The following is a 24136-nucleotide window of genomic DNA, read 5'->3' on the forward strand; positions in this document are numbered from 1 at the left end:
TGAGCAATGAGCACTGACTCTCAATTTTGCCCTGCTGTTCCTCTGGATATTCAGAGGAAGAGGAAGAAAAAAAGAAGGAAAGAAAAAGAGAGCGAGAAAGAGAAGAGAGAGAAATAAGGAAAGAGATAGGAAGGAAGAAGAAAGAAGAAAGAAGGAAGGAAGGAAGGAAAGAAAGAGGAAAGAAGAAGGAAAGGAAGGAAGAGAAAAAGAAAAAGAATGGAAGTAAAGGAAAAGAAAGGATAGAAAAGAAAGAAGGAAAAGACAGGAAGGAAGAAGGAAAGGAGGAAGGGAATGAAAGGAAAGGAAGGAAGAGATGGAAGGAAGGAAGGAAGGAAGGAAGGAAGGAAGGAAGGAAGGAAGGAAGGAAGGAAGGAAGGAAGGAAGGAAGGAAGATCTTAAATAACACATGTACCTATGTGTGCATATATATACACACACAGTGCAAAATGGAGCCCATGAGGCCACTTGGTAGGGGAGAGAGATGGGCTTCCCAGAACCATTCTCTTCTTGCCCCCAGCATGCCCTTAGCATCATGCTCCAGGGCCACCCACATGAGTCTATAGGTCAGGGTCTCGATAGCTACATATCACTCCTGCATCCTCCTTGTGGTCACAGTTGTGTTTGCCAACTCCAGCATGTGAGCACTCCAGAAGGTTTCTCTCCTGCCCTGTGCAGCGAACATCATCCAGGAGGATGGGCAGAGAGCGGCCCTCGCCAAATTCCGCCCTCTTGACCGCCTTGACCACATAGGGATAGCCCAGTTGGCGGCAGACGACAGCTGCAGCCTTGGAGTCCCACACATCGTCACAAACAGTGCCCCACCGTCTGCCCACATAGATCTCCACTCGGCCCCGGTCCCGACCTGGGGAATGGTAGTTGAGCAATCTGACCGAGCCATTCCGGAGAGGTGGAGGTGCTGTAGTTGGCCTTCCCCTCCTCCTCCCACCTCTCCGGCCAGAGGGCCGCCGTGATGGGGTCAGAACAGGTGTTGTGGGTGTCACTGAGCGGTTTCGGAGGAGTTGCAAAATCTGCTCAGCCCAGTCAGGGGTTGAAGGTGGTGTGGGCCGTGCAGTGGAGGAGCTCCGGCGTGGGGCTTTGGTGGTGGTTTGAGGTTTAGGCCGCACAGTCACTGTTTGGGAGATGAACTCTGGGGAAAAGAAAGAGAATAGTGAGAGAGGACTTTCTCTCTAGCTTTGGCCTTCCATGACAGGGTCCCAGAGCCTCGGACATAGACCTCTTTGACAGTATAAGAATGAAAGGATTCCTTAACCCCAATTGCCTCATCCAAAAAGGGGGGGGGGCAGCTGGGTGGTGCAGTGGATAAAGCACTGGCCCTGGATTCAGGAGGACCTGAGTTCAGATCCGGCCTCTGACACTTGACACTTACTAGCTGTGTGACCCTGGGCAAGTCACTTAACCCCCACTGCCCTGCAAAAAAAAAAAAAAAGAATGAAAGGATTCAGGAGATTTCATCGATTCTGCTGTTGCTGGCCTTGTGAAGCAGCGTCCTCATTGCCCAGCCCTTTGGTGTATTCTCTGTCTAAGATCTCAAGCAGCTCCCAGCACAGCCCAATACATGAGACTCTTCCCAGGGACACACAAAATCCAGGCTAACACAAACACATAAACTTAGCCAGAAAGCTAGACTCCCTAGATTCAGATTCTTCCTCCACCACAGAGGAATACCTGCTTCTCAGAGAATCACAAAATGTCACATTTGTAAGGGACTTTAGAGGCCAACTAGAACCCACACCAGAAGCAGGAATCCTCCCTCCATAACCTCTCCACCTGGGAACCTCCAGGGAGCCCATTATAATGTTATACCACTCTAAACTACAAGTCTTTCATTATCTTTTTTTTTTTCCTTTAGAGGCAGTGACTTGCTCAGGGTCACACAGCTAATAAGTATCTAAGATCACATTTGAACTCACGTCATCCTGATTCCAGGGCTAGTGCTCTATCCTCTGTACCACCTAGCTGCCTTTTTTCTTTCTTTTTCATTACATCAAACCCAAACTTACCTTTCTGCAACTCTTCATCTATTGCTATTAATTCTGCCCCCAGGCACAGTGCATAGAAGGTCAGACCAGGAGCCAGAAAGAAGGGAGCTCCAATCAACCTCTAACACTTACCAGCTGTGTGATCCCAAGTAAATCACTTAACTTCTGTTTGTCTCAGGGATCATAATAGCACCTACCTCCCAAGGCTGTTGTGAGGTATTAAATGAGAAAATAATTGTAAAGTATTTAGTACAGTGTCTGGCACATAGTAAGCACTATATCATCATCATATACTTGAGGCCATTATTTCTCCCACTAAATCTTCTCTTCCCCAGGTTCAAGCTTGAGGTTCATTCTGGTCACCCTCTTATGGGCCCACTTCTAGATCCTTTCTGTAGTGAGGTGGTGGACAGAGGTGAGCGCACCCCTGCCAGATGTGTTCCACTGAGGGCAGAGCAATAACAGTACCATTACCTCTCAGGTTTAGGACACTGGGATTCTCCAAATGCCCCCTAAGATGGTATTAGACTTTTTAGGCTGTAGTGACATTCTGCTGAATCATATTATGGCTGACATCTTGAGCTAGAAGACCATTAAAAATTTCAGCTATTTTTCACAGGGACTGTTATCTACCCAAGCCTCCCCAAAGTTGTATTTTTTTTTTAGTGAGGCAATTGAGGTTAAGTGACTTGCCCAGGGTCACACAGCTATTAAGTGTTAAGTGTCTGAGGCCAGATTTGAACTCAGGAACTCCTGACTCCAGGGCCGGTGCTCTATCCACTGTGCCACCTAGCTGCCTCTCAAAGTTGTATTTTTTAATCTAAATTGTTCTTAATCCAAGTGCACGATCCAAGGAAATCACTTCTTTGTTTCCTCCTTATAATTTCAATCCATTTGATTCCAGTTTTATCTCCTGGGAGCTGCTCAAAATATACCTAATCTCTCTTCCATATGACAGCCCATAAGATAATTGAAGATGGTGACTCCTTAGCTCCTGAGACTTCGCTTCCCTAGACTGAGCATACCAATTCCTCAAAATCATGAGACTCCTTAACATCCTTTCCACCTGCCTCTGGGCATATTCCAACTTTTTAATGTTCCTCCTAAAATATGATGCCCAGAATATCGGTCAATACCCTACACCAGCATTTCTCAAACTTTTGGTCTCAGGACCCCTTTATGTTCTTTTGGGGGCATGGGAGGGAGGCAATTGGGGTTAGGTGATTTGTCCAGGTTCATACAGTGTCTGAGGCTGGATTTGAACTCAGGTCTTCCTAATTCCAGGGCTGGTGGCCTTATCCACTGTGCCACCTAGCTGCCCCCCCCTTTACACTCTTAAAAAATTATTGAAGATCCCAAAGAGCTCTTGCTTAGATGTGCTATACCTATTGATATTTACCATAAGACATATCAGTTTCATTGTGAAACCCCTGAAAGGGTCTCAAGGACTCCCAGGAGCCCTTGGACCACACTTTGGGAATCGCTGTCCTAGACCAAAATTCAGCTTTAGATAGAGAGTCAAATCCAGGCAGAGAGTACATGTAGGAGGAAAAGGAAAGAAGATAAAGATAGAATCAAGTATACTTGATTATAGGATCAAATTCTAGGATCTAGAATGGCTAGGATCAGACAGGCAGGGCACTTGATCTGTGGAGCTAAAGGAAGCAGCCCTTAGAAGGAGATAAGCCTTTCCTTCTCTGAGTCTCCTGCTATAGGCAATAGATAAAGCTAGTGAGAATCTGAAGCTCCAGACTGGTGGGTATGCAACTATGGGGCTAGCGGTGCTGTCAGGAGCATGAGAAAGGCAATAATTAGCAGGGAGTGGAAAACGAAGGCAGTGAGATAGCACTGAGCTGCACTCAGTCATTCCAGGTTAACAGATTTGGTTGAATAATTTAGCAGATGGGATTGAGGAGCCTCTGTCAGTGATCTTAGGGTACTGAGGAGAATGGGAAAGAGGCAAAGAGAAAAGTTGATGTTCAGTTGTGTCTGACTCTTCATGATTCCATTTGGGGTTTTCTTGGCAGAGATGCTGGAGTGGTTTGCCATTTCCTTCTCCAGCTCATTTTACAGATAAGGAAATGGAGGCAAACAGGGTTAAGTGACTTGCCCAGGGTCACACAACTAGTAAGTTTCTGAGGCCAGATTTAAACTCGTGAAGATGAGTCTTCCTGATTTCAGGCCTGGCACTCTATCCACTATGACACCTAGCTGGGCAAGGAAATGTCCTAATGTAAAAAGAAAAGATATCAATATATAGTTTTAAAAGAATAAAAGGGTCAGGGCTAGGAGGAATCCCTTCCAGGTAGGGGTATCTGTGGCAATCTCACAGAATAGAAAGGGTTTGAGCTGGGTTCTGAAGGATGAGTAAGAGTGTGCTAGCCCATACCTGGGAAATCCCAGGTCATTCCTCCGAAGTCCCAGAAATCCAGTGCCATGACCTCCCCCAGAGAAAGGGAAAACAGGGCCTCCCTGAGGCCAAGCAAAGGGGAGCTGAGAGACAGTGCACTTTGCTCCCATTTTGCTTGATTCTTTCCCCATGTCGGGGTGGGGGAAGATTGAAGAGGAAGCCAAGCTCAAAGACAGGGGTTGCTGCCAACCAAGAAAAAATGCATCTGACTCTCCCTGACCTGCACCTTCCCTTGAGCCACAATGCCCATGCTGCTACTTTTTAATCTTCTCTCTTCTGCTAACTGAACAACCCCTCCTTTTCCCCAAGTTCCCCATTCCTGGATACTAGACTGGAAAGCACCCCAAATTTATCTATCCCCACAGCCTTCCTCCATCACTGGAATGGGTGAGAGAAGCTCAGGTTGCCATGACAACACAGTCAACAGAGAGGACTTTCTGTGCTTTCTCCACCTCCCCCCATTCCCCCTGCCCCAGACGGCTTTGAAATTCCATAGGACTGCAAAGATTTTGATTTCTGACAACTCCTTGTGGCTCTGAGGGTCAGCGTGGTATGGTGGAGAGAGCCCGGGAGGTCAGCTTTCTTAGTCCTGGACATGTCAGCAACTAGCTCATGTCCCCAGAGAAGTCAAAACCTTAGAGTTTAAAAGTGAAGAAGTCTCTGGGGAGCATTTGGCAAAGCCCCCTGCTTTTAGAGATGGAGAAACGGGACAAGAAAAGGGAACTGACTTGCCCAAAGTTATCCAGATAGTTAAGGAATGACCTGGGACTATAATAATAACACATCTTTCTAGAATGCTTTGAAGTTTAAAAGCACTTCTCTCATGGCAACCAAAGGAAGCAGGTAGTAAGTAGGTAGGATGATCCCCATTTTTATAGGACTCTTTTACCTACAATACAGCTTCCTTCAGGATGGATGTTAAGAAAACAGAGTCCTCAGGCTGGATAAAGGGACCATGTGATACCCTTAAGGACTAAAGGGAAGAGAATCTACTCATTTGTCCCCACTCACCAGAGAGAGAGCATGGTTCTCAAAATGTGGTCTGGGCTTCCTCAAGGTTAAAACTATTTTCATATCTGATACAGTAAGTACAGATCAGTATAACCCACATAGACAAAAGCTTTCTGGGGGTATCTTCGTTTTTTAAGCCTGTAAAGGGATCCTGAGACCAAAAGGTTTAAGTACTGATATTTTGTGTAGTCACAGAGCATGGGACTTGGAGGAAGACCTGAGTTCAAACCCTGTCTCAGACACTTACCAACTGTGTGACCCTGGACAAGTCACTTGACCTTTCTGTCCCTCAGTTTCCTCGTTCGTAAAATGAGGCAGAGTGGGGTGTTTGGATTCACTGGCCTCTGACATCCCTTCTAAATCTAAATCGATGTTCTCATAACCAGTCCAACATACTCTCTTAGGGCCCCTCCACCTGGCAGGGAAAGAGAGCACAGGGCTCGGGAATACTACTTATAGATAAAAGCTGATGTTGATGTGTTTTAAGGTTTGCAAAGTGATTATATATAATGTATAATAAGTCATATGTGATACATAATATAATTATATATAAATAAAATAATACAATATACAATATATAAATATATAATATAAATGTTTATGTATATATACATACATAGACGTATGTAGATGTATATGTGTGTATATATACATTGGATACAGGGGGTTGTAATGCTCAAATTAAGTTTATATAAACTTATATACATATATTTTTATATATAAACTTATAAATAAATATATGAAAAGTTATATATAAACTTACATATAAACATATATATAAGCTTTATACAGATAGATACAGATACAGATATAGATATACATGTAGATATAGATATAGTTAAACTTCATTTGAGCATCGCAACAACCCCCTGTACCCAATGTCTCCCCTCTCCAATCTATTCTCCACACAGTTGTCAAATTCACCAGTGCCTGCTGGCTTCTTTACATCCCAACTAAAATCCCATCTTTTACAGGAAGCCTTTCCCAACCCCTCTTAATTCTAGCACCATCTCTCTTTTAATTATATCCTATTTATCTGGTATATAGTTGGCCTGTACACATTTTTGCATTTGTTGTCTCCTCCATTAGATTCTTAACTCCTTGGCAGAGACTGTCTTTTATATATTTTTGTATACCCAGTGCTTAGCACAATGCCTGACACAGAGTAATTCCTTAACAAATGTTTGTTGACTGATTGACAAATTGATATTCCCAAAGCACAGGTCAGACCCTACTCAAGAAGTTCTTAAGTAGTTCCCCAAACCGTTTAGGGTTTGCACATCTTTTTGTCATGTGAAGTCATTCAGAAAAAAAAAAAAGTTCTCATCATCAAAGCCTCTTGCACCATCAAATGGTCCAAAATTTGCAGTTTTATCTGTCACTGACACTAGAGAAATTACATTACCATGTGCTTTGCTGTGCATCCAAGTACTATGGGACCCTTCCATTTGACACAGCTGAAACCTCCTATGTGTTGTCATCTCTGTCCATAGAATGTGAGCTCTTTGAGTGGAGGGGCTGTCTTACTTTTCTATTTATATCCCCAGCACTTAGCACAGTGCTTTGCACATAGTAAACAAAAAATGTTTCATTCATTCTTTCTTTCATTCATTCATTCACAATGTAGCTCCAACATAGCTTACTAGCTACTATGGCTGACTACACATTACTAGGAAAGGCACTAGAATTAAGAGGGGTTGGGGAAAGGCTTCCTGAAGAAGATGAGGTAGTGAGGTCCCCTTTTCAAACTCTCTGAGCCAAACTACCCAACTACGGTTCTACTAAAATGACATTCTATCTTCCACCTCCACACCTTTGCACAGGTTTTCCCTGTGCCCAGAATACCATCGCTAACCCTCTTAGAACTCCTGGGGTATTTCCAAGGATCCGTTCAAAGACTCCCTCCCTCAAAAGGCCTTTTGTAATGCCTCAAATGTTAGCACCCCTGTTTATTTTGCAGATATCTTTTCGGTGAACATGTTGCATCTCATCCATCCACCCATTTTGTCCCACCAACACTATGTAAGATATAAGCTCCTTGATATCAGGGACTGTCTTGCTCTAGTCATTTGTGGCAGATCACTTTACCAGTTTAATCTTCAGTTTTCTCATCTATAAAATGGAGATAATCTTCACATTACCTATCTCACAAAGTGGTTATGAGGGGAGCAGCTTAGTGGCACAGTAGATAGAGCACGGGCCCTGGATTCAGGAAGACCTGAGTTCAAATCTGACCTCAGACACTTAACACTTACTAGCTGTGTGACCCTGGGCAAGTCACTTAACCCCAATTGCCTCACCAAAAAACCAAAAACAAAAACAAGAAAAAAAAACCAAAGTGGTTATGAGGAAAAAGGTGTTTGTAAACATTTTATTGTTGCTCAGTTGTTTCAGTCATGTCTGACCCTTCATGACCCCATTTGGGGTTTTCTTGGCAAAAATACTGGAGTAGTTTGCCATTTCCTTCTCCAGCTCATAGTGCAGATGAGGAAACTGAGGCAAACAGTGTTAAGTGACTTGCCCAGGGTCACATAGCTAGTAAGTGTCTGAGGCCAGATTTGAACTCAGGAAGATGAGTCCTCCTGACTTCAGACCCCACACTCTATTGTGCCCATGTAAATATTAAAGTCCTATAAAAATAAAACATTTTTCTTCTTTAGGTCTCCCACCATGCTTTGCCCATGGCAACTGATCAAGAAATACTTAGTGACTGAGTAACTCAGCTGCTTCCCTCTCATTTGTCATCTTAGATTGCCAGGTTGGTTGGAGACAGAAAGGCCAGAACTGGCTTGCAAAGCTAGGATCAGTCTGAGAAATAAAAAGCTGCCCCATGCCCTATGCCCATGCTACCAGTATCAGTCAAGATGTGAGAGTCTCTATGGAATCCTATGATGTTGAAACCAACCCTGAAAGCCTCCCATATCCATCTCAGAGGATGAGAGGTGCCCATCTCCAAAGAATAGCATGTTATAACAAAAGAGTAGCGGCTTTACATCTGGAGGATCGGGATTTTAATCCAGGCTCTGGCATTTATAATATGTATGATCTTGGGCAAGTCACCCTTGGTTTCCTCTGCTTGAAGATGAGGAGCTCAGCCTAGATCATCCTTCCTAGCTCAGCCTTCTATGGCTGGCTATTGCACCCCAAACATCAAAGAAGCAGCAGGACTTACTCTCCTTAGGTTCAAAGCTGATGATTCGGCTCTTCACTTTCACAGGGGCTGCCTTGATCTGACACTTGCCGGGAGGAGCTCTCCTGTGAACACATAGAAGGGGCCATGAGAAGGCTTCCCCAGTGCAGCAGCACCAAGGCTTGAAGTCAAGGGATATCTCCTACAGCTGGAGAGGTGACCTTCTTCATCCCCCTGTCTGCTGGAAGGACCTCACCACGGGCATCTCAATTGGAGGGAAATCAATTCTATGTGTCTGAAGCAAGTTCCAAAGCAGCCTTCAGTCACCTTTTCAGCATCTCACCCCACTTCAGTCAGTTCATCCTGATGTCTAAGCTAAATATCTCAAGCTATAGTTGGGAAGGGGCATGGTACACAGGATAGGAAGCTGGGCATGGAAATAGGAAGAGCTTTCAGGCAAATCAGAAGAAGATTTGGACCAAGGGATTTCTAAGGCCCTTCCAGCTCCAAGAATCAAAGTGTTATATATAAACTATATCAAATTGCTTATTGTTCTAGGAAGAAGGAGGAAAGGAAGGGAGGGAAAAAATTGGAATTCAAAATTTTTTTAAATGAATGTCAAAAATTGTCTCTACATTTAAGTGGAAAAAATAAAATACTATGTTAAAAAAAGAATCTGTATTAGGTTCCTAAGTTCCCTTACAGCCCTGATATTCTGTGGTGCTAAACCAAACTTCAGGGGAGAGAAGGGGTGAAGATATTCAAGGAATTCAAGGAAGATGAGATTAACACACACAAAACAACAGCAAACAACACAAGACAATGTAATGAAGTGACCCAAGTGAAAAATTGTGTAGCACATTCCACAGAAGTTCAGAGCTAGCCCTAAAAAGAATGGGTTCCAGGGGCAGCTAGGTGGCGCAGTGGATAGAGCACCGGCCCTGGAGTCAGGAGTACCTGAGTTCAAATCTGGCCTCAGACACTTAACACTTACTAGCTGTGTGACCCTGGGCAAGTCACTTAACCCCAATTGCCTCACTAAAAAAAAAAAAAAAAAAGAATGGGTTCCCTTGTGAGGTGGTGAGTTCCCTGTCATAGAAGGTGGTAAATTCTACCTCAAGTGTAGAATGAATGACCACATTTAAGGGAAGGTGCAGAGGGGATTCCTGTTCAAATGCTCATCTAAAAGTCTGCCAACTCGAAGGTTCTCTGATTCTCTGATTCCTTAATACACACACAAGCAGGGGCATTCTTACACACACACACACACACACACACACACACACACACACACACACACACACACACACACACTTGAAGAGATCAACCTGACTCAGAAAGGGGTTGAAACCCCCTTCAAACAAAAGAAAAAAAAAAAGCTTTCCCAAGGATGCTCCAAAGAACGAATGTAGTTCTCTTCAAGCAGCTGCTCATCAGGGTGACAGGAGAGGCGAGAGCCCAAAACATCTCACCGTGGAGAATGAGAACAATCTTGCCTTGAAATCCTTGCCCAACATTGTGATGGGCTGGGAGCACCAGGCTGCTGAGGCATGAAAAATCATCAAACAGGATGAGAGGCACAGGATGAGGGGAGAGGAGCTTCTGGGGTCATAAGTCCAAAGGAAGCCAGGATCCTGTCAGAGCCCCCACATTTGGGACAAAATGTCTTCTCCACATGGCAGCCCAGGAGATTCATGTGGAAAAGCTACTGGCAGCTAATCATAAAAAACAAGCAGTTACTTTAATAGTGACAGGGGTTACAGAGCACCTTCTCCTCTATCATTTCATCTCGACCCTTACAATAGTCTATGAGGTAGGGAGAGGAAGGTCAGATTATGCCCACTTTACACGAGGAAATTGTCAGGATGGTTAAATTGTGAGACATCCAATGTAATCTGATGTAAGGAAGTATCAGCACCTGCTCTAATCAATAAAGCCACCCTTGTCCTGCTATTAAAAACTCAATAAAAGTGCTAATCTCACACCCTCGTTTTATAGGTGAGAAGAGAGATGTGACTCACCCTAAATTTCACAACCAGGAAGCATCAAAGCCAGTATTTAAACTCTAGTCTTCTGACAACATTTAGTGTTCTTCTGGACTTTCCTTCATGGATTCTATCATACAATCCTCTTCCTATTATCCTAGCATGATAGGATATAATAGGGCAGCCAATTTAGGATCTGTGAGCTCTCCTATAACTTTCAATGGCTCTCTACTATGTAGCAGATAAAGTTCAAATTTCTTAGTCTGTCATTTAGTATCCTCCGTGGTTTAGGTAGCAAGCTACCAATGCAGTTCCATTTCTCACTGTTTCCACTCATGTACCCAATACTCCAAACTAGACTGGTCACTGTTATGTGAAAAAAGACGAAACCTTCCTATCTCTGTAACTTTGTTCATACCATTCCTTTTATTTATTTATTTGTTTGTTTGTTTATGCTTTCTTATCCTACTTCATATTGATTCCTGCCTAGTGAGATCTGATTCAACTGGAAGCATTCCCTGATTTTGCAAGCCAGAAGAGAGGTCCCTGGACATGTGTTTAGGACATAAGAGAGAACCACCACTTGTCAGACCTGATTAACTGTTACCCACTTCTAGTGGTCTATGCACATATAATGATGCTGCCAAAAGAATCTAAGGTACACTATTAAGGATCATGATAGCAAACTGAAGACTTTAGGGGGTCATAAGTGGTGTTTTTCACTACTGATGGTATAACCAAAGGAAAGAGGAGGCAGATTTGAGAAGTGAACAGCTGGCTAAAAAAGATGGTATCTGAGGGTGAAATTTGGATTTCTGAGCCCCAACTCAAAGTATGGGAATCATGCGCTCCATAACTTAGATGGAATGCATCTCACAGGCAGTGGTAAAAATCCATGTGCTAGCTCTGCCTCTATGGAACAAAGAACGAATCTCTCTGAGGTAGAATTTACCATCTTCCATGACAGGGAACTCACCACCTCACAAGGGAACCCATTCTTTTTAGGGCTAGCTCTGAACTTCTGTAGGCTATGCGACACAATTTATCACTTGGGTCACTATTACATTTTCTTGTGTTGTTTGCTGTTGTTTGGTGTGTGTTAATCTTGTCTTCCTTGTGGCCTTTTACACAATGGCAGCCCAGAACCTTTTAGCCTCACCAGGAGGGTGAGAAAGTTCCTTGATGGAGGGAGGGGAAGACAGAGCTACCATTGCTAATTGCCTTCCTTAATCCTCAATATGTCAGAGAGCAGCCTTTTTCCCATCCAGGCACTTAAATGTACTATATCACCACCAACCCCTCTAGAAGGGAAAGGAAAATCAACATTTTAAGACAGGGTCTGGAACATTGTTATTTGGGGAAAAGTAATACAATCTACTGCTCTAGAAATATAAAAGCTGAATTCCTACATTCACAGTCAGAGGTTAAGTAGAAGAAAGCTCCCTTCTTTTAGTGCTAGTTCCAGCACCACCATCCCCATTCACTTCATCACTACTCCTTCTGTCCTCCCCTTCCATTGTGCCCTCCGGTCCCCCCATTCTATTGTTAACAACCGGCCCTTCATATTGGACCTCTTGAAAAGTGAGAGGTATCATGGCATAGTGGATAGGGCACTGGACTATGAGTCAGGAAGACCTAGGTTGAACTCCTCCCTCAGATAATTAATAGCAAATCATTTACCCTCTCTGTACCTCAGTTTCTTCATGTGTAAAATCAGGAGTTTTCCCCCAGTGGCCTCTAAGGTCCTTTCCCACTCTGAGATTCCATGATCTCTCTCTCCTCAGAACTCCAAGAGTGCCTTGATTGTGGCTTTGTGAAGTGTTTATCACACTTTTATACAAGGGGGTATCTATACTCAGCCAAACCCCACCCCCACCATCACTACTCTACCGGGTGGGCAGCAGCAGTGTCCCATCCATCTTTAACCCTGTCTTCCCCCTTAATGCCAGTGCCTTCTCCTGGCTGAATATCTCCAGTTTAACTGATCTTTTGTTTGTACATGTCGTTTGTTTCCATGCCATCTCCTCCATTCTGCTGTGAGTTCCTTGAGAGTAAGGGACTGTTTCTGCAATGATTAGCACAGTGTCTGGCATACAGTAGTTGCTTAATAAATCCTAGCTGACTGTATCTTCTGTAGCACACGAAGCTGAGGCTCGGCAGGTTTGCACAAAGCACTTCTTGCTTTCCACACTAATACTTTGCAAAGAAATGATGATGGCCAGAGAGCCTTTCTTTTCAGAGGTAAAGCACAATTGCTTTACTACCTATATCCTACTGTGCTGTTGTGGGGTTCACGTGAGTTCATGCATTTAAAGTTCTTCCTAATCCAGGTGGTGCAATGGATAGAATGTAGGGCCTGGAGTCAGGAAGACTCATTTTTCTGGCCCCAGACACTCACTAGCTGTGTGACCCTGGACAAGTCACTTAACCTCACTTGCCTCAGTTTCCTCATCTGTCAAATGAAGTAGAGAAGGAAATGGCAAACCACTCCAGTATCTTTGCCATGAAAACCCCAAATGGGGTCAAGAAGAGTGAGACACAACTGAAAAATGACTGAACAACAACAACCTATAAAATGCTATGAAAATGTCAGCTATTATGATTACAAAACCCACTCTTTTCCCGCTGTTGGCAGGACTCATTGTGCAACTCTCCAGACAAGCCAAGTATCCGATGAATGGGACAAGCTACACATTATTATGCATGACAGCATGCCCATAAAGACAACGGGCTGTGCTGTACTAGCCAGAAGGGGCCAGGGAGGAATTTCGCCTGAGCAGCAATAAAATGTACAGCCATATATGGGTAGATATGGATGATATGGGTAAAAAAGGGGGGGGGGCTTATTTTGGTTGGCCCCAGAGGACAGATGTAGATGAGTGGGCTGAATCACAGGAACAAAGACTCTTTGCTTCAGAGGAGACCTCAGGGTTCATTTAGTTACATCTATCTATAGATCTGATCCATCCTCTATACCCCATCCCTGAAAATCGGTCATTTAATCTTTAATTGGAAATGCTTCCAGCAAAAAGGACAGCCCTGTACTTACTGAAGCAGCCCATTCCACCCAACTACAATGTCTCTGCACCTTCTGACTGCTATTCTTTCCTTCTTCCATATTACAGCCCTCCTGGTACTTGAGGACAATGACTGTGTCCTCTGAAAGTCTTCTTTATCTTTTCCAGACTAAGCATCAGCTGTTTCAATTGATCCTTGCGTGGTATGGTTTCCCAGCCCTCTCAAAATCAGATTGCTCTCCTTTGAACACCTTTAGTTTGTTAATGTCCTGCCTAAAATGTGGACCCCCAAACTAAAAACGTACTCTTGATAGGGTCTGACCAGGGCAGAAGACAGTAGGGCTGCTGCCTCTCTTATTTTACATGCCTTAATTATATTAATACAGCCTAATGATATTTTTGACTGCAATATTATATTGTTTTTTAATTGAACATCTGGGGTCCAATAAATGTTTTCTTATTGTTCAGTCATTTTTCAGCTGTGTCTGATTCTTCCTGGGTTTCTTGGTGGAAATACTGGAGTGGTTTGATATTTCCTTCTCCAGCTCATTTTGAAGATAAGGAAACTGAGGCAAACAATGTTAAGTGACTTGCCCAGGGTCACACAGCTAGGAGTCTGAAGAAGGATCTGAACTCAGGTCTTCCTGACTCCAGGCCCAATGCTCCATCCCAAAGCTTCTTAAATTGTTGGTCTCGACTCTACATGGGGTCTCATAACTGAATGGCGGGAGGCGGGGGGAATCACAAAATATTTGGCAACAGTGAAAGGTTTGATATATATATATATATATATACCTATTTTATACACCTATATACCTGATGCCAAGTAAAAATTTCTCAGGGCAGCTAGGTGGTGCAGTGTATAGAGCACCGGCCCTGGAGTCAGGAGTACCTGGGTTCAAATCCGTCCTCAGACACTTAACACTTACTAGCTCTGTGGCCCTGGGCAAGTCACTTAACCCCAATTGCCTCACTAAAAAAAAAAAAATTCTCAAGCAAAAAAGGGTCATGAGTGAAAAAAAGTTTAAGAAACCCTGCTCTATCCACTGCACCACCTAACTACACCAAATCCCATGTACCATATTGGTCAGCCATGATCTCCTTTCTTGCATTAGTGCAGTTGAATTTTTGGATCTAAGTGTAGAATTTTACATTTATTCTGATTAAATTTCTTTTTAGTAGATCTGGACAAATAGTCTAACTTGTTAAAATATTTTTGGATCCTGACTCTGTCACCCAGTGACTTAAAAAAACCCCTATTCTTCTCAACTCTATGTTATCTGCAAATTTAATAAGCTTGCCATCTAGACCTCCCTACAAGTCACTAATAAAAAATCTAATAGAAATGGCACAAGAACAGATCAACAGGGAACAATAAAAACATTTATAGCTATCCCAATATATATTTGTAGATATAGAATAATTTATATATATATATATATATGTGTGTGTGTGTGTGTGTGTGTGCTTATTCAGGTGTATATAAACACACACACACACACACATATATATATATATAGTTTTATACACCAATATCTATATACATACCTATATATACATATGTAAGGAGGAGCAAAAGGTATGTGTGTATGTATGTGTATATAAACGTCAGTAAACATTTATTAAGCATTAGCTATGTGCCAAGTAGAAAACAGTCTCTCTCCTCAATGAGTTTACATTGCAATGGGAGAGAGAACACATACCAGTCAGTCAGTATACAAAAGATAGATACAGAGTAGATAGAAGGTGACTTTAGAAGAGAATGACAAGGGGGCAGCTAGGTGGCACAGTGGATAGAGCACCAGCCCTGGATTCAGGAGGACCTGAGTTCAAATTTGACCTCAGACACTTAACACATACTAGCTGTGTGACCCTGGGCAAGTCACTTAACCCCAATTGCCTCACTAAAAAAAGAAAAGAAAAAAGAAGAGAATGACACACGCAACTAGGGAGCTAGGAAAGACCTCCTGGAGGAACTGGGACTTGAGCTGAGTCTTAAAAGTAAGGCAATGATTCTAAGAGCTGGACATTGAGAGGAAAGGGGGTGGAGAAGAGAGACTTCAGGCTGGGAGAACAACCAAAAGGCTGCTGCAATAGTCCTGGTATGAGGTGATGAGGGTCTGTGTCAGGGTGGTGTTGAGTAGATGGATAGAAGAGGCGGTTTACAAGAGACTTTGTGAAAGTAGAAACCAAAAGATTTGGCAACAGATTGGCTATGTGGGTGAGTGAGAGTGGAGCAATGGACGACACAAAGGTTGTGAACCTGGCTGACTGGGAGGATGGTGCAACCCTCAACAGTAATGGAACATTTTGGAAGAGGGGACAGTTTGATTGAAAAGATAAATTCTGTTTTGGATGTGTTGAACTTGAGATGACCATAAGACATCCAGTTTGAAATGTTCAGTAGGTAGTTGGTAATGTGGGACTGGAGTTCAGGAGAGAGATAGGGGCTAGAAAAGTAAATGTGGGAATCATCTGCATAGAAATGAAAACTGAATTCCAGGAAAGCTGATGATATCACCAAGGGAAAAACAGAAATGATAAGAAAGTCCAGTAAAAATTATTGTAGTATATCCACATTTAGTGGTCATGACATGGGAGAAGAGGAAGCAAAACAAAACAAAAGGGAGAGGAGAACCCAGAGAAGAGAGGGGAGGGGAGGGAAGGGGAAGGGAGGGCAGGGCAGGGCAGGGCAGGGAAGGGCAGGGAGGGAAGGGAAGGGCAGGGCAGGGCAGGGCAGGGCAGGGAAGGGAAGGGGAGGGAAGGGAAGGGAGGGAAGGGCAGGGAAGGGAAGGGAAGGGAAGGACAGGGAAGGGAAGGGAGGGAAGGGAGGGAAGGGCAGGGAAGGGAAGGGAGGGAAGGGAGGGAAGGGAAGGGAAGGGAAGGGCAGTGCAGGGCAGGGAAGGGCAGGGAGGGAAGGGAAGGGCAGGGAAGGGAAGGGAGGGAAGGAAGGGAGGGAAGGGAAGGGCAGGGCAGGGCAGGGCAGGGAGGGAAGGGAAGGGAAGGTCGGGGCAGGGCAGGGCAGGGAAGGGAAGGGAAGGGCAGGGCAGGGCAGGGCAGGCAGGGCAGGGCAGGGAGGGAAGGGCAGGGCAGGGAAGGGAAGGGAAGGGAGAGGAGAAAGAAGAGAAAAAGATCTCAGAAAAAAGAGAGTATTCAGGAGGAGGCGATAAACTGTGCCAAAAGTCACAGAGAGGTCAAGAATGACAACTGAGAAGAGCCCATTAGATCTGGCAATTAAAAAACCATCAGTAACTTTGGAGAGGGCTGTTTCAATTGAATAATGTTAGAGGAGAGGAATTGGAAGCACCAATTGTTAAAAGCATTTTCAAAGAGTTTTGAGAAGAGGTGGAAAGATATGGGGTGGGGGGAGTTGGTGAACATGATAGGAGGCAGCTAGATGGCTCAATAGACAGACCTCTAGGCCTGGAGTTAAGAAAATCTGAGTTCAAATCCAGCCTTAGATACTTATTAACTATGTGACCCTGGGCAAGTCAGTTAACCTCTGCCTTATTCCTCTGGAGATGGAAATGGAAAACACTCTGGTATCTTTGCCAAGAAAACCCCATGGACAGCATTGGGGGGCTATTGTCCATGGAGTTTAAAGAATTGGACAGGGCTGAACAAAACAGCATGGTAGGATGTTGCAAGGGTTTTTCAAGGGTGGAAAGATATGAGTTTGTTTGTTGGCAGCAGGGAGGGAATGAGTATATAGAGGGTGGGGTAATGATGGGAGCAATCTGCTGGAGAAGACAGGAGGGGGATGGGATCAAGTCTACATAGAGGACCTGATCTTGGCAAACAGAAGTTATCTCATCATCAGGGACTGGAGTAAAGGAAGAGAGAGAGTGGGGGATGATGTCGGGAAGGGAGAAGAGGAGAGGGAGCTCTTGGTGAAAAGCCACAATATTTGGGGTAAAGTATGACTCAAGGTTTTCAGCAGAAAAGGTGAAGGAGAGAATGCCTTGGGATGCTGGAGGCTCAAGGTAAAAAATCAAAAACAGGTTTAAAAAAAAACAGCTGTTGTTTTGAGTGGGATGAGAAATCAATGAGAGAGGAGGAGCAGGGTTACGGGGCTGCAGTGAGGGCCCAGTCTGATTCAGCTAATTTGTTGTGGAGCGAGTCAGCAAGGTTTGGTGATTTCCTTCAGCTTTACTGGGCAGCATATGATAAAATATGTCTGTATAGCATATGCATATGTATATAAATATATATGTATATTATATGTGTTTTATATATATTTAATGTGTGTAGATACACACATAACACATGTATATGTACATCTGGCATACAAAGCCCTTTCTTTACAAGTTGTGAGCTTGGTAATGCTTGTATTATTCCTATTTTATAAATGATAAAACTGTAGCTCAGAGAGTAAAATAAATTGACTACAGTTACATAGGGCAGCTAGATGGCACAGCTGATAGAACACTGGGCCTGAAGTCAGGGAGACACCATTTTCCTGAGTTCAAATCTAACCTCAGATACTAGCTATGTTACCCTGGGCAAGTCGATTAACCCTATTTGCCTCCATTTCCTCATTTGCAAAATGAGCTGGAGTAGGAAATGCCAAACCACTCCAGTATCTTTGCCAAGAAAACCCCAAATGGGGTCACAAAGAGTCAAACGTGACTGAAAAACAGCTGAACAACTGAGCAGTCATATATGTCAACAATGTCAAATCCCCATGACAAACCCAGTCCTCCTGACTAATAAGCAAATATTCTGTTCACTATAGCAGTGTTTCCCAGTAGATCTGGATTCATTTGAGGGTTCAGAAAAACTATACCCTTTCCCCTGTCTCTTTCAAACCTAATGGTGCTGCCTCTTTCATGAAATCTTCCCTGATCCATACAGGCAAAAGAGATTTCTCCCATATTAGGTCTCCTGGTTCATTTACTGCTTGTGCTAATTTGGGGGTATGTTTATTTTTCTCCCCCAACAGGCTAGTATTTTCCTGCAGCTCTCCCTTGTTGATTACCTTTAAGTACTTAATAAAGCAGGGGCCACCAGAGCAGGAAAGGGGCCATCCAATCCACCATTATCACCACACAGGAGGATGGGTTTCAATCTGCATTACAAGAGGAAGCTTTGGAATCCTAGATCACAGATCCAGTTGAAGATTAGATTGTAAATTGCAGCAAGCAAGTCCATTCATGTTAGAATCCTCTTTTGCCCCAGGAACTATACGTTACCCATAATGCATTCTCTAGGTTTACTCAACAAAGAATGGGTAACAGCCATGAGGTCCTTCTGATGAATCAGAATGGTGGTCACATTGGAGATGCCTTGTGAGTGCAGACACCAGGCTGTTACTAGCTATCTGTTGGGAGCTACTTCCTCCCCATCATCAAGAAAGCTGACTCGTTATCAAACTGGAGTTTATAGGTGGCTGAAAGGATCCTCTAGAGACCAGATGCTCTGTGATTCTAGGATTCTGAAGCTCATTCCAGTTCTCACATCTATTTTAAGTGACTTTAAGGTCTCTGCTGGTTGCTATACTGAAAGGTCCTAAAGAGAACATGGCCCAGGATAGGGAGGGGATGGTATTAGGGAACATGAGTAGAGTTTGTGCTCATTTTCTATTCAGACAAGACTTTGGGGCCAGTGATTGATGAAAAATGCATCATAGCTAGGGATATGCACAGTACATCTTTATTTTTTTTTTTAAAGCGAGGCAATTGGGGTTAAGTGACTTGCCCAGGGTCACACAGCTAGTAAGTGTTAAGTGTCTGAGGCTGGATTTGAACCCAGGTACTCCTTCCTGACTCCAGGGTCGGTGCTCTATCCACTGCGCCAACTAGCTGCCCCCACAGTATATCTTAAAACAAAACAAAACAAAACAAAAAACTAGAGCAGGCCTTACCTGGAGGTGTCAACCATTTTGTAAATGACTCCACTTGGAGAAGTGGCACTCGGCACTCCAGTAGATAAGAAGTAAAGTTCCCCTTTGAGAAAAACAAAACAAAAAACAAGGGAATATGTGAAAATGTTACCTTGTGCCATTGCACATTGCCTCTTTTGCTTCCTTGCACATACTTTACCCATCTAATCCTATAGGTATAGCCATTTAACCACCCATCCCAGACTGAGCTCAATCTAGGCCTGAGTTTGGGAGTATTTATGGCAAGCCAAAGGTCAAGAGCTCTTAGACTCATCACAGAGTTTGCTTTGCTCTGACCTTATACAACATCCAATAGCCTTTCTCTTGCCTTTATCCCCATGACCAAGTCCAACTTTGCTATTCTGTTCTCAATATCTGGGTCCCTAATCTCATCCCTCCCATGCCTAAGTCACTGCCCAGTTTGTCTGGGTTAAAACTAGTAAATCTTTTCCATTGGTTGGGCCTTGCCTCTCCCCTATCACAGAATCTCATATTTGGAAGGGATCACACAAAAGTCATCTTGTACAACCAAGTCTTCCATTGTAAATATTGATTGCATTCCTCTCCCAGACTCCAGTCCACTTCCTCACCAATCCAACCTTCACACTAAAGCCTGAGAATTTTCCTAATCGACTGCTCTAATCGCATCACTCATTTTCCTCAAAAGCCTTCAGCAGTTCCCACGGCCTGCTGAATAATGTATAAAGTCCTTAGCCTAGCTTATGAGAGAGGTAGCTCCGTACAGCGGGAACAAAGCACTAGATTTGGAATCAAAGGACCGGGGTTTGGATCCCAGCTCTGTATAACCTTGAACAAGTCACTTTAATCCTCTGGGTCTCAATTTACTCATCTGTAGAAATGTGAAGGCTGTATCTCTAATGTCCCTTCTGCCTCTAAATCCTAGGATTCTGCTATGATCTGGCTTCAATCTATTAACCTTATGTCATACTGTTCCCCTTCCTGGACCCTATATTCCAGCTCATGTAGTCTGCCCTCTGTCCAGTCCTCCCCATTCTGTCAATCTTTGTTTAAATCATTCCCCCAGGCCTAGAATGGACCTTCCTTCCTCTATCTCTGCCTATTCAAATTCCTTCCTTTTTTCAAGGCTGAATTTGGTTGTTACTTCTTCCAGTAAGCTTTCTCTGACCACTTCTTCCCTCCCCCAAGCCACTCAATGAATGTAATTTTTTTTTCCTCTCTCCTCAAATTTCTTATAAAAATTTGGTCCTTTTGTTCCTATAGAAAACTGTCTCTTTGCAGGACCTCTTCTTTGTATTTAACCGCACTCCAATCTGTATCATTTATTTGTGTACATTTTTTGTCTCCCCTATAGGTTTGGTTACAACCTATATGTTAGGTAGGTTGTAAATTTATTGAAGGTAGAGATGGTGATATTTTAAGATCCCTTTAATATTATCATTTCTGTAACTTATTCATAGCAGATAGATAATAAATGTTTGTTGTTGAATTGAAATAAGCATGAATCCCTTCTAAAAAAAACTCTAGGGGCAGCTAGGTGGCGCAGTGGATAGAGCACCGGCCCTGGATTCAGGAGTACCTGAGTTCAAATCCGGCCTCAGACACTTAACACTTATTAGCTGTGTGACCCTGGGCAAGTCACTTAACCCCAATTGCCTCACCCAAAAAAAAAACAAAAAAAACTCTAACAAGTAGTCAGTCATCTAGTCTGCTTGAAGACTTCCAATAATAGGAAACTTACTCTAAGAAGTAGATTCTTGCCTATGATGCTGGGTTTTAAGACCTGCTGCCCATGTGCCTACTATCAATATGCTACCAGACTCCCTAGAAATAATACTCTGCCTCCCTGTTGGTGGTACATTCAGCTGTTGACCACTGCCATGTCTGACAGTGGCCACCCACTTATCTGAACCTCCTCCTCCTGCCTGCTGAGTTCACCCATCATCCCCTATAGCCCCAGTTATGCCCACTAGTATCTGTCCTGCTGCCCAATAAGCCTCAATTATGATAACTGAAGGCCTGGAGCCTTACTTATCATAGCATTCTGCCCACCTGGTGGGTGGTTAGTGAGCTGGCCAGTGAGCAGTGAAAGAGAACTGAATTTGGAATGAGATTTGGGTTAAAAGTCCCAGCTCTGGGGGCAGCTAGGTGTTGAGGGATAGAGCACCGGCCCTGGATTCAGGAAGACCTGAGTTCAAATCCGGCCTCAGACACTTGACACACTTACTAGCTGTGTGACCCTGGGCAAGTCACTTAACCCTCATTACCCCACAAAAAACAAAAACAAAACAAAAAGTCCCAGCTCTGTCATGTATTAGTTGAGCAGCTTTGGGTGGCTCACTATATTTCTTGGGATCTCAGTTTCTCCATCTGTAAAATGAGGGGGTTAAACTCAGTGATCTCTAAGCTCCCTTCCAGCCTTGACAATTCTGTGATTCTGAGCACAGTGGTAGATGACCAACCTGTCAAACTGAATATTCATCGAGCAGTTATTCTAAGCAAGGACCTGTGGGACAGATAGAAAAAGAATGAGAAGGCCTAAAAGCGCAGGATGAGTCGAGTCTGGCGAAGAATGCTAAGGACAACAAAAAGGGCTTTTGTAGCTATTCTGGGGAAAAGACGAGGATCACATAAGGGATGGAAATGCTGCTTAGGGAAGATGGGCCGATAATGGAGGACACATAGGACTGCTCTTCCCCCCCCCCCTTTCTTCTCTCTGCCAGGATAAAATATCTTTGGAATAGAGAAGACAAAGCAAAATCAGCAAATAGAGAGTTGAAAGGCAAGGTAATTAAGGAAATAATAAGAGAGCATCTAATTGCCCTTGGAGAGTTCAAGCTGTTAGGCCCCAAATGACAGGGAGCTGAAAGACTTTGTGGATGGGATTACTGAGTGACCACTGTTGGTCTTTCAAAGATCCTGCAGAATAGGAAAGATGCTACAGGATTTAAAAGGGGCAAATATTGTTCTGTTTTTCACACAAAAAAGAAAGAGAATGGAGCCTGGAATCTGTAGGCCAGTAAGCACAACTAAGCCTGGCAAAATGCTAGAATGTACTATTTTTTTGTTTGTTTGTTTTGTTTTTTGGCAGGGCAATGGGGGTTAAGTGACTTGCCCAGGGTCACACAGCTAGTAAGCGTCAAATGTCTGAGGCCAGATTTGAACTCAGGTACTCCTGAATCCAGGGCTGGTGCTTTATCCACTACGCCACCTAGCCGCCCCTAGAATGGATTATTAAAGGGATGGTTTGTCAACATCTAGAAAGGAAAGCAGTAATCACTGAGAGTCAGCACAGCTTTATCAAGAACAGGTCATACCAGACTAACTACATTTTCCTTCCAGACAGAACAGCTAGACCGACAGAGCAAAAGAAGACTTTCAGACATAAGATACAGAGACCAGTCAAACATTTGACAGTCTTTCCTGTTATCCTGCAGGAATGTGAACTAGACAGTGACATGGGCTGATTTGAAACTAGTTGAAAATTTCCCCCAAACAAAGTAATAAATGACAATTTCTTGAGATGGGTTCATAAAGTCAAGAAAATGTGTACTAGTTATTTGCTAAAGAGACATAAAGAGAAACTATCTACATAAATGATTGTAATTAACATCTTTTCTACATTTCTTTTGGACATCTAGCTTTTATTTATTTATTATTATTACTTTTTAAAGTGGGACAATGAGGGTTAAGTGACTTGCCCAGGGTCACACAGCTAGTAAGTGTCAAGTGTCTGAGGCTGGATTTAAACTCAGGTCCTCCTGAATCCAGGGCCGGTGCTTTATCCACTGCGCCACCTAGCTACCCTCTAGCTTTTATTTTTAAAATTAATTTTTATTGATTTAAAAAAACTGGTTGAAGTAGGTGACAAAAGAAACACTGAAGGTTGGTATAAGAGCAGGGACTAGAACCTAATCTTCCTGACTTGGGATGCAATGTTCTTTCAGTCAGGCTGCTAAAATATGGACTCCATTGGGGGCACAGAAGCACCATCCTTCCAGAGCAAAGGCCCTTGATCTTGTGACTAAGGCCAAGCAGCTCATAAAGGAAGAGGTTTGTCCATTCTTCCAGGTACACCCAGTCCCCAAGTTCACCCAATTCCCACCCCAGAAAAAAGTTTAGTAGTTTGGGAAAGTAAAGTTTCCAGGAGAATAAAAAATCTCCAGGATCAAGAAGGAAGAGACATCACCCAAAAGGCACAGCCCTGCAGGTGGGGCTCCGAAGCTGTCTCCCTTTCTTCTTCTTTTTTTTTTTTTTTTTGCTCTGCCTGCCCCATCTCACCTCACAAAGTAGCCCCCATATAAAGTTCTACTGCCCAGTCTCCTCAGAAGAGCTGGAGAATCCAGGAAGGACAAAATTTCAAGGGGAAGGAGGGGTCCCCTAGCTCAGGGAGATAGAGGTGTCCTCCAGAAAACTTAGGCCTCTTGGTTTTGTCTCCACTTCCCACCTCCTGAAGGTAAGAATTTATATTTCCCAGCCTAACATCTAACATCTTTCTAAGGTCTGTGAATACAAAGAAAGGCAAAACCCATTCCCTACCCCACAAGGAGTTCACAATGTAGTAGGGGAGATGACATACAAATGACTATAAACAAATGAGATATAGACAGGATAAACTGGGGGCAATCTCAGAAAGAAGGGGGGAAGGGAAGCTCAGGAAAGCCGGTTGTTAAATTTCCATTGTGAGCATTTACCGATTAGAAACTGACAAACACTACAATTC

At 43.5% G+C, this 24136-nt stretch overlaps 1 protein-coding gene across 1 annotated transcript in view; it reads right to left on the reverse strand.

Moving 5' to 3' along the window:
• Positions 1-330: 330 nt before the first annotated feature.
• The window catches only part of HHIPL1 (HHIP like 1), a 90569-nt gene continuing 66763 nt past the window's right edge, over positions 331-24136 (reverse strand). The window contains exons 7-9 of the mRNA XM_043985987.1: positions 19417-19498; positions 8594-8676; positions 331-1147 (exon numbers count right to left, since the gene is read on the reverse strand). Coding sequence (XP_043841922.1) covers positions 558-1147; positions 8594-8676; positions 19417-19498 — 755 coding nt within the window. The 3' untranslated portion in view covers positions 331-557. The remainder of the gene's footprint in view (positions 1148-8593; positions 8677-19416; positions 19499-24136) is intronic.

Source organism: Dromiciops gliroides, chromosome 2 (assembly GCF_019393635.1).
Source record: "Dromiciops gliroides isolate mDroGli1 chromosome 2, mDroGli1.pri, whole genome shotgun sequence".
In the NCBI taxonomy this organism is placed as follows: domain Eukaryota; kingdom Metazoa; phylum Chordata; class Mammalia; order Microbiotheria; family Microbiotheriidae; genus Dromiciops; species Dromiciops gliroides.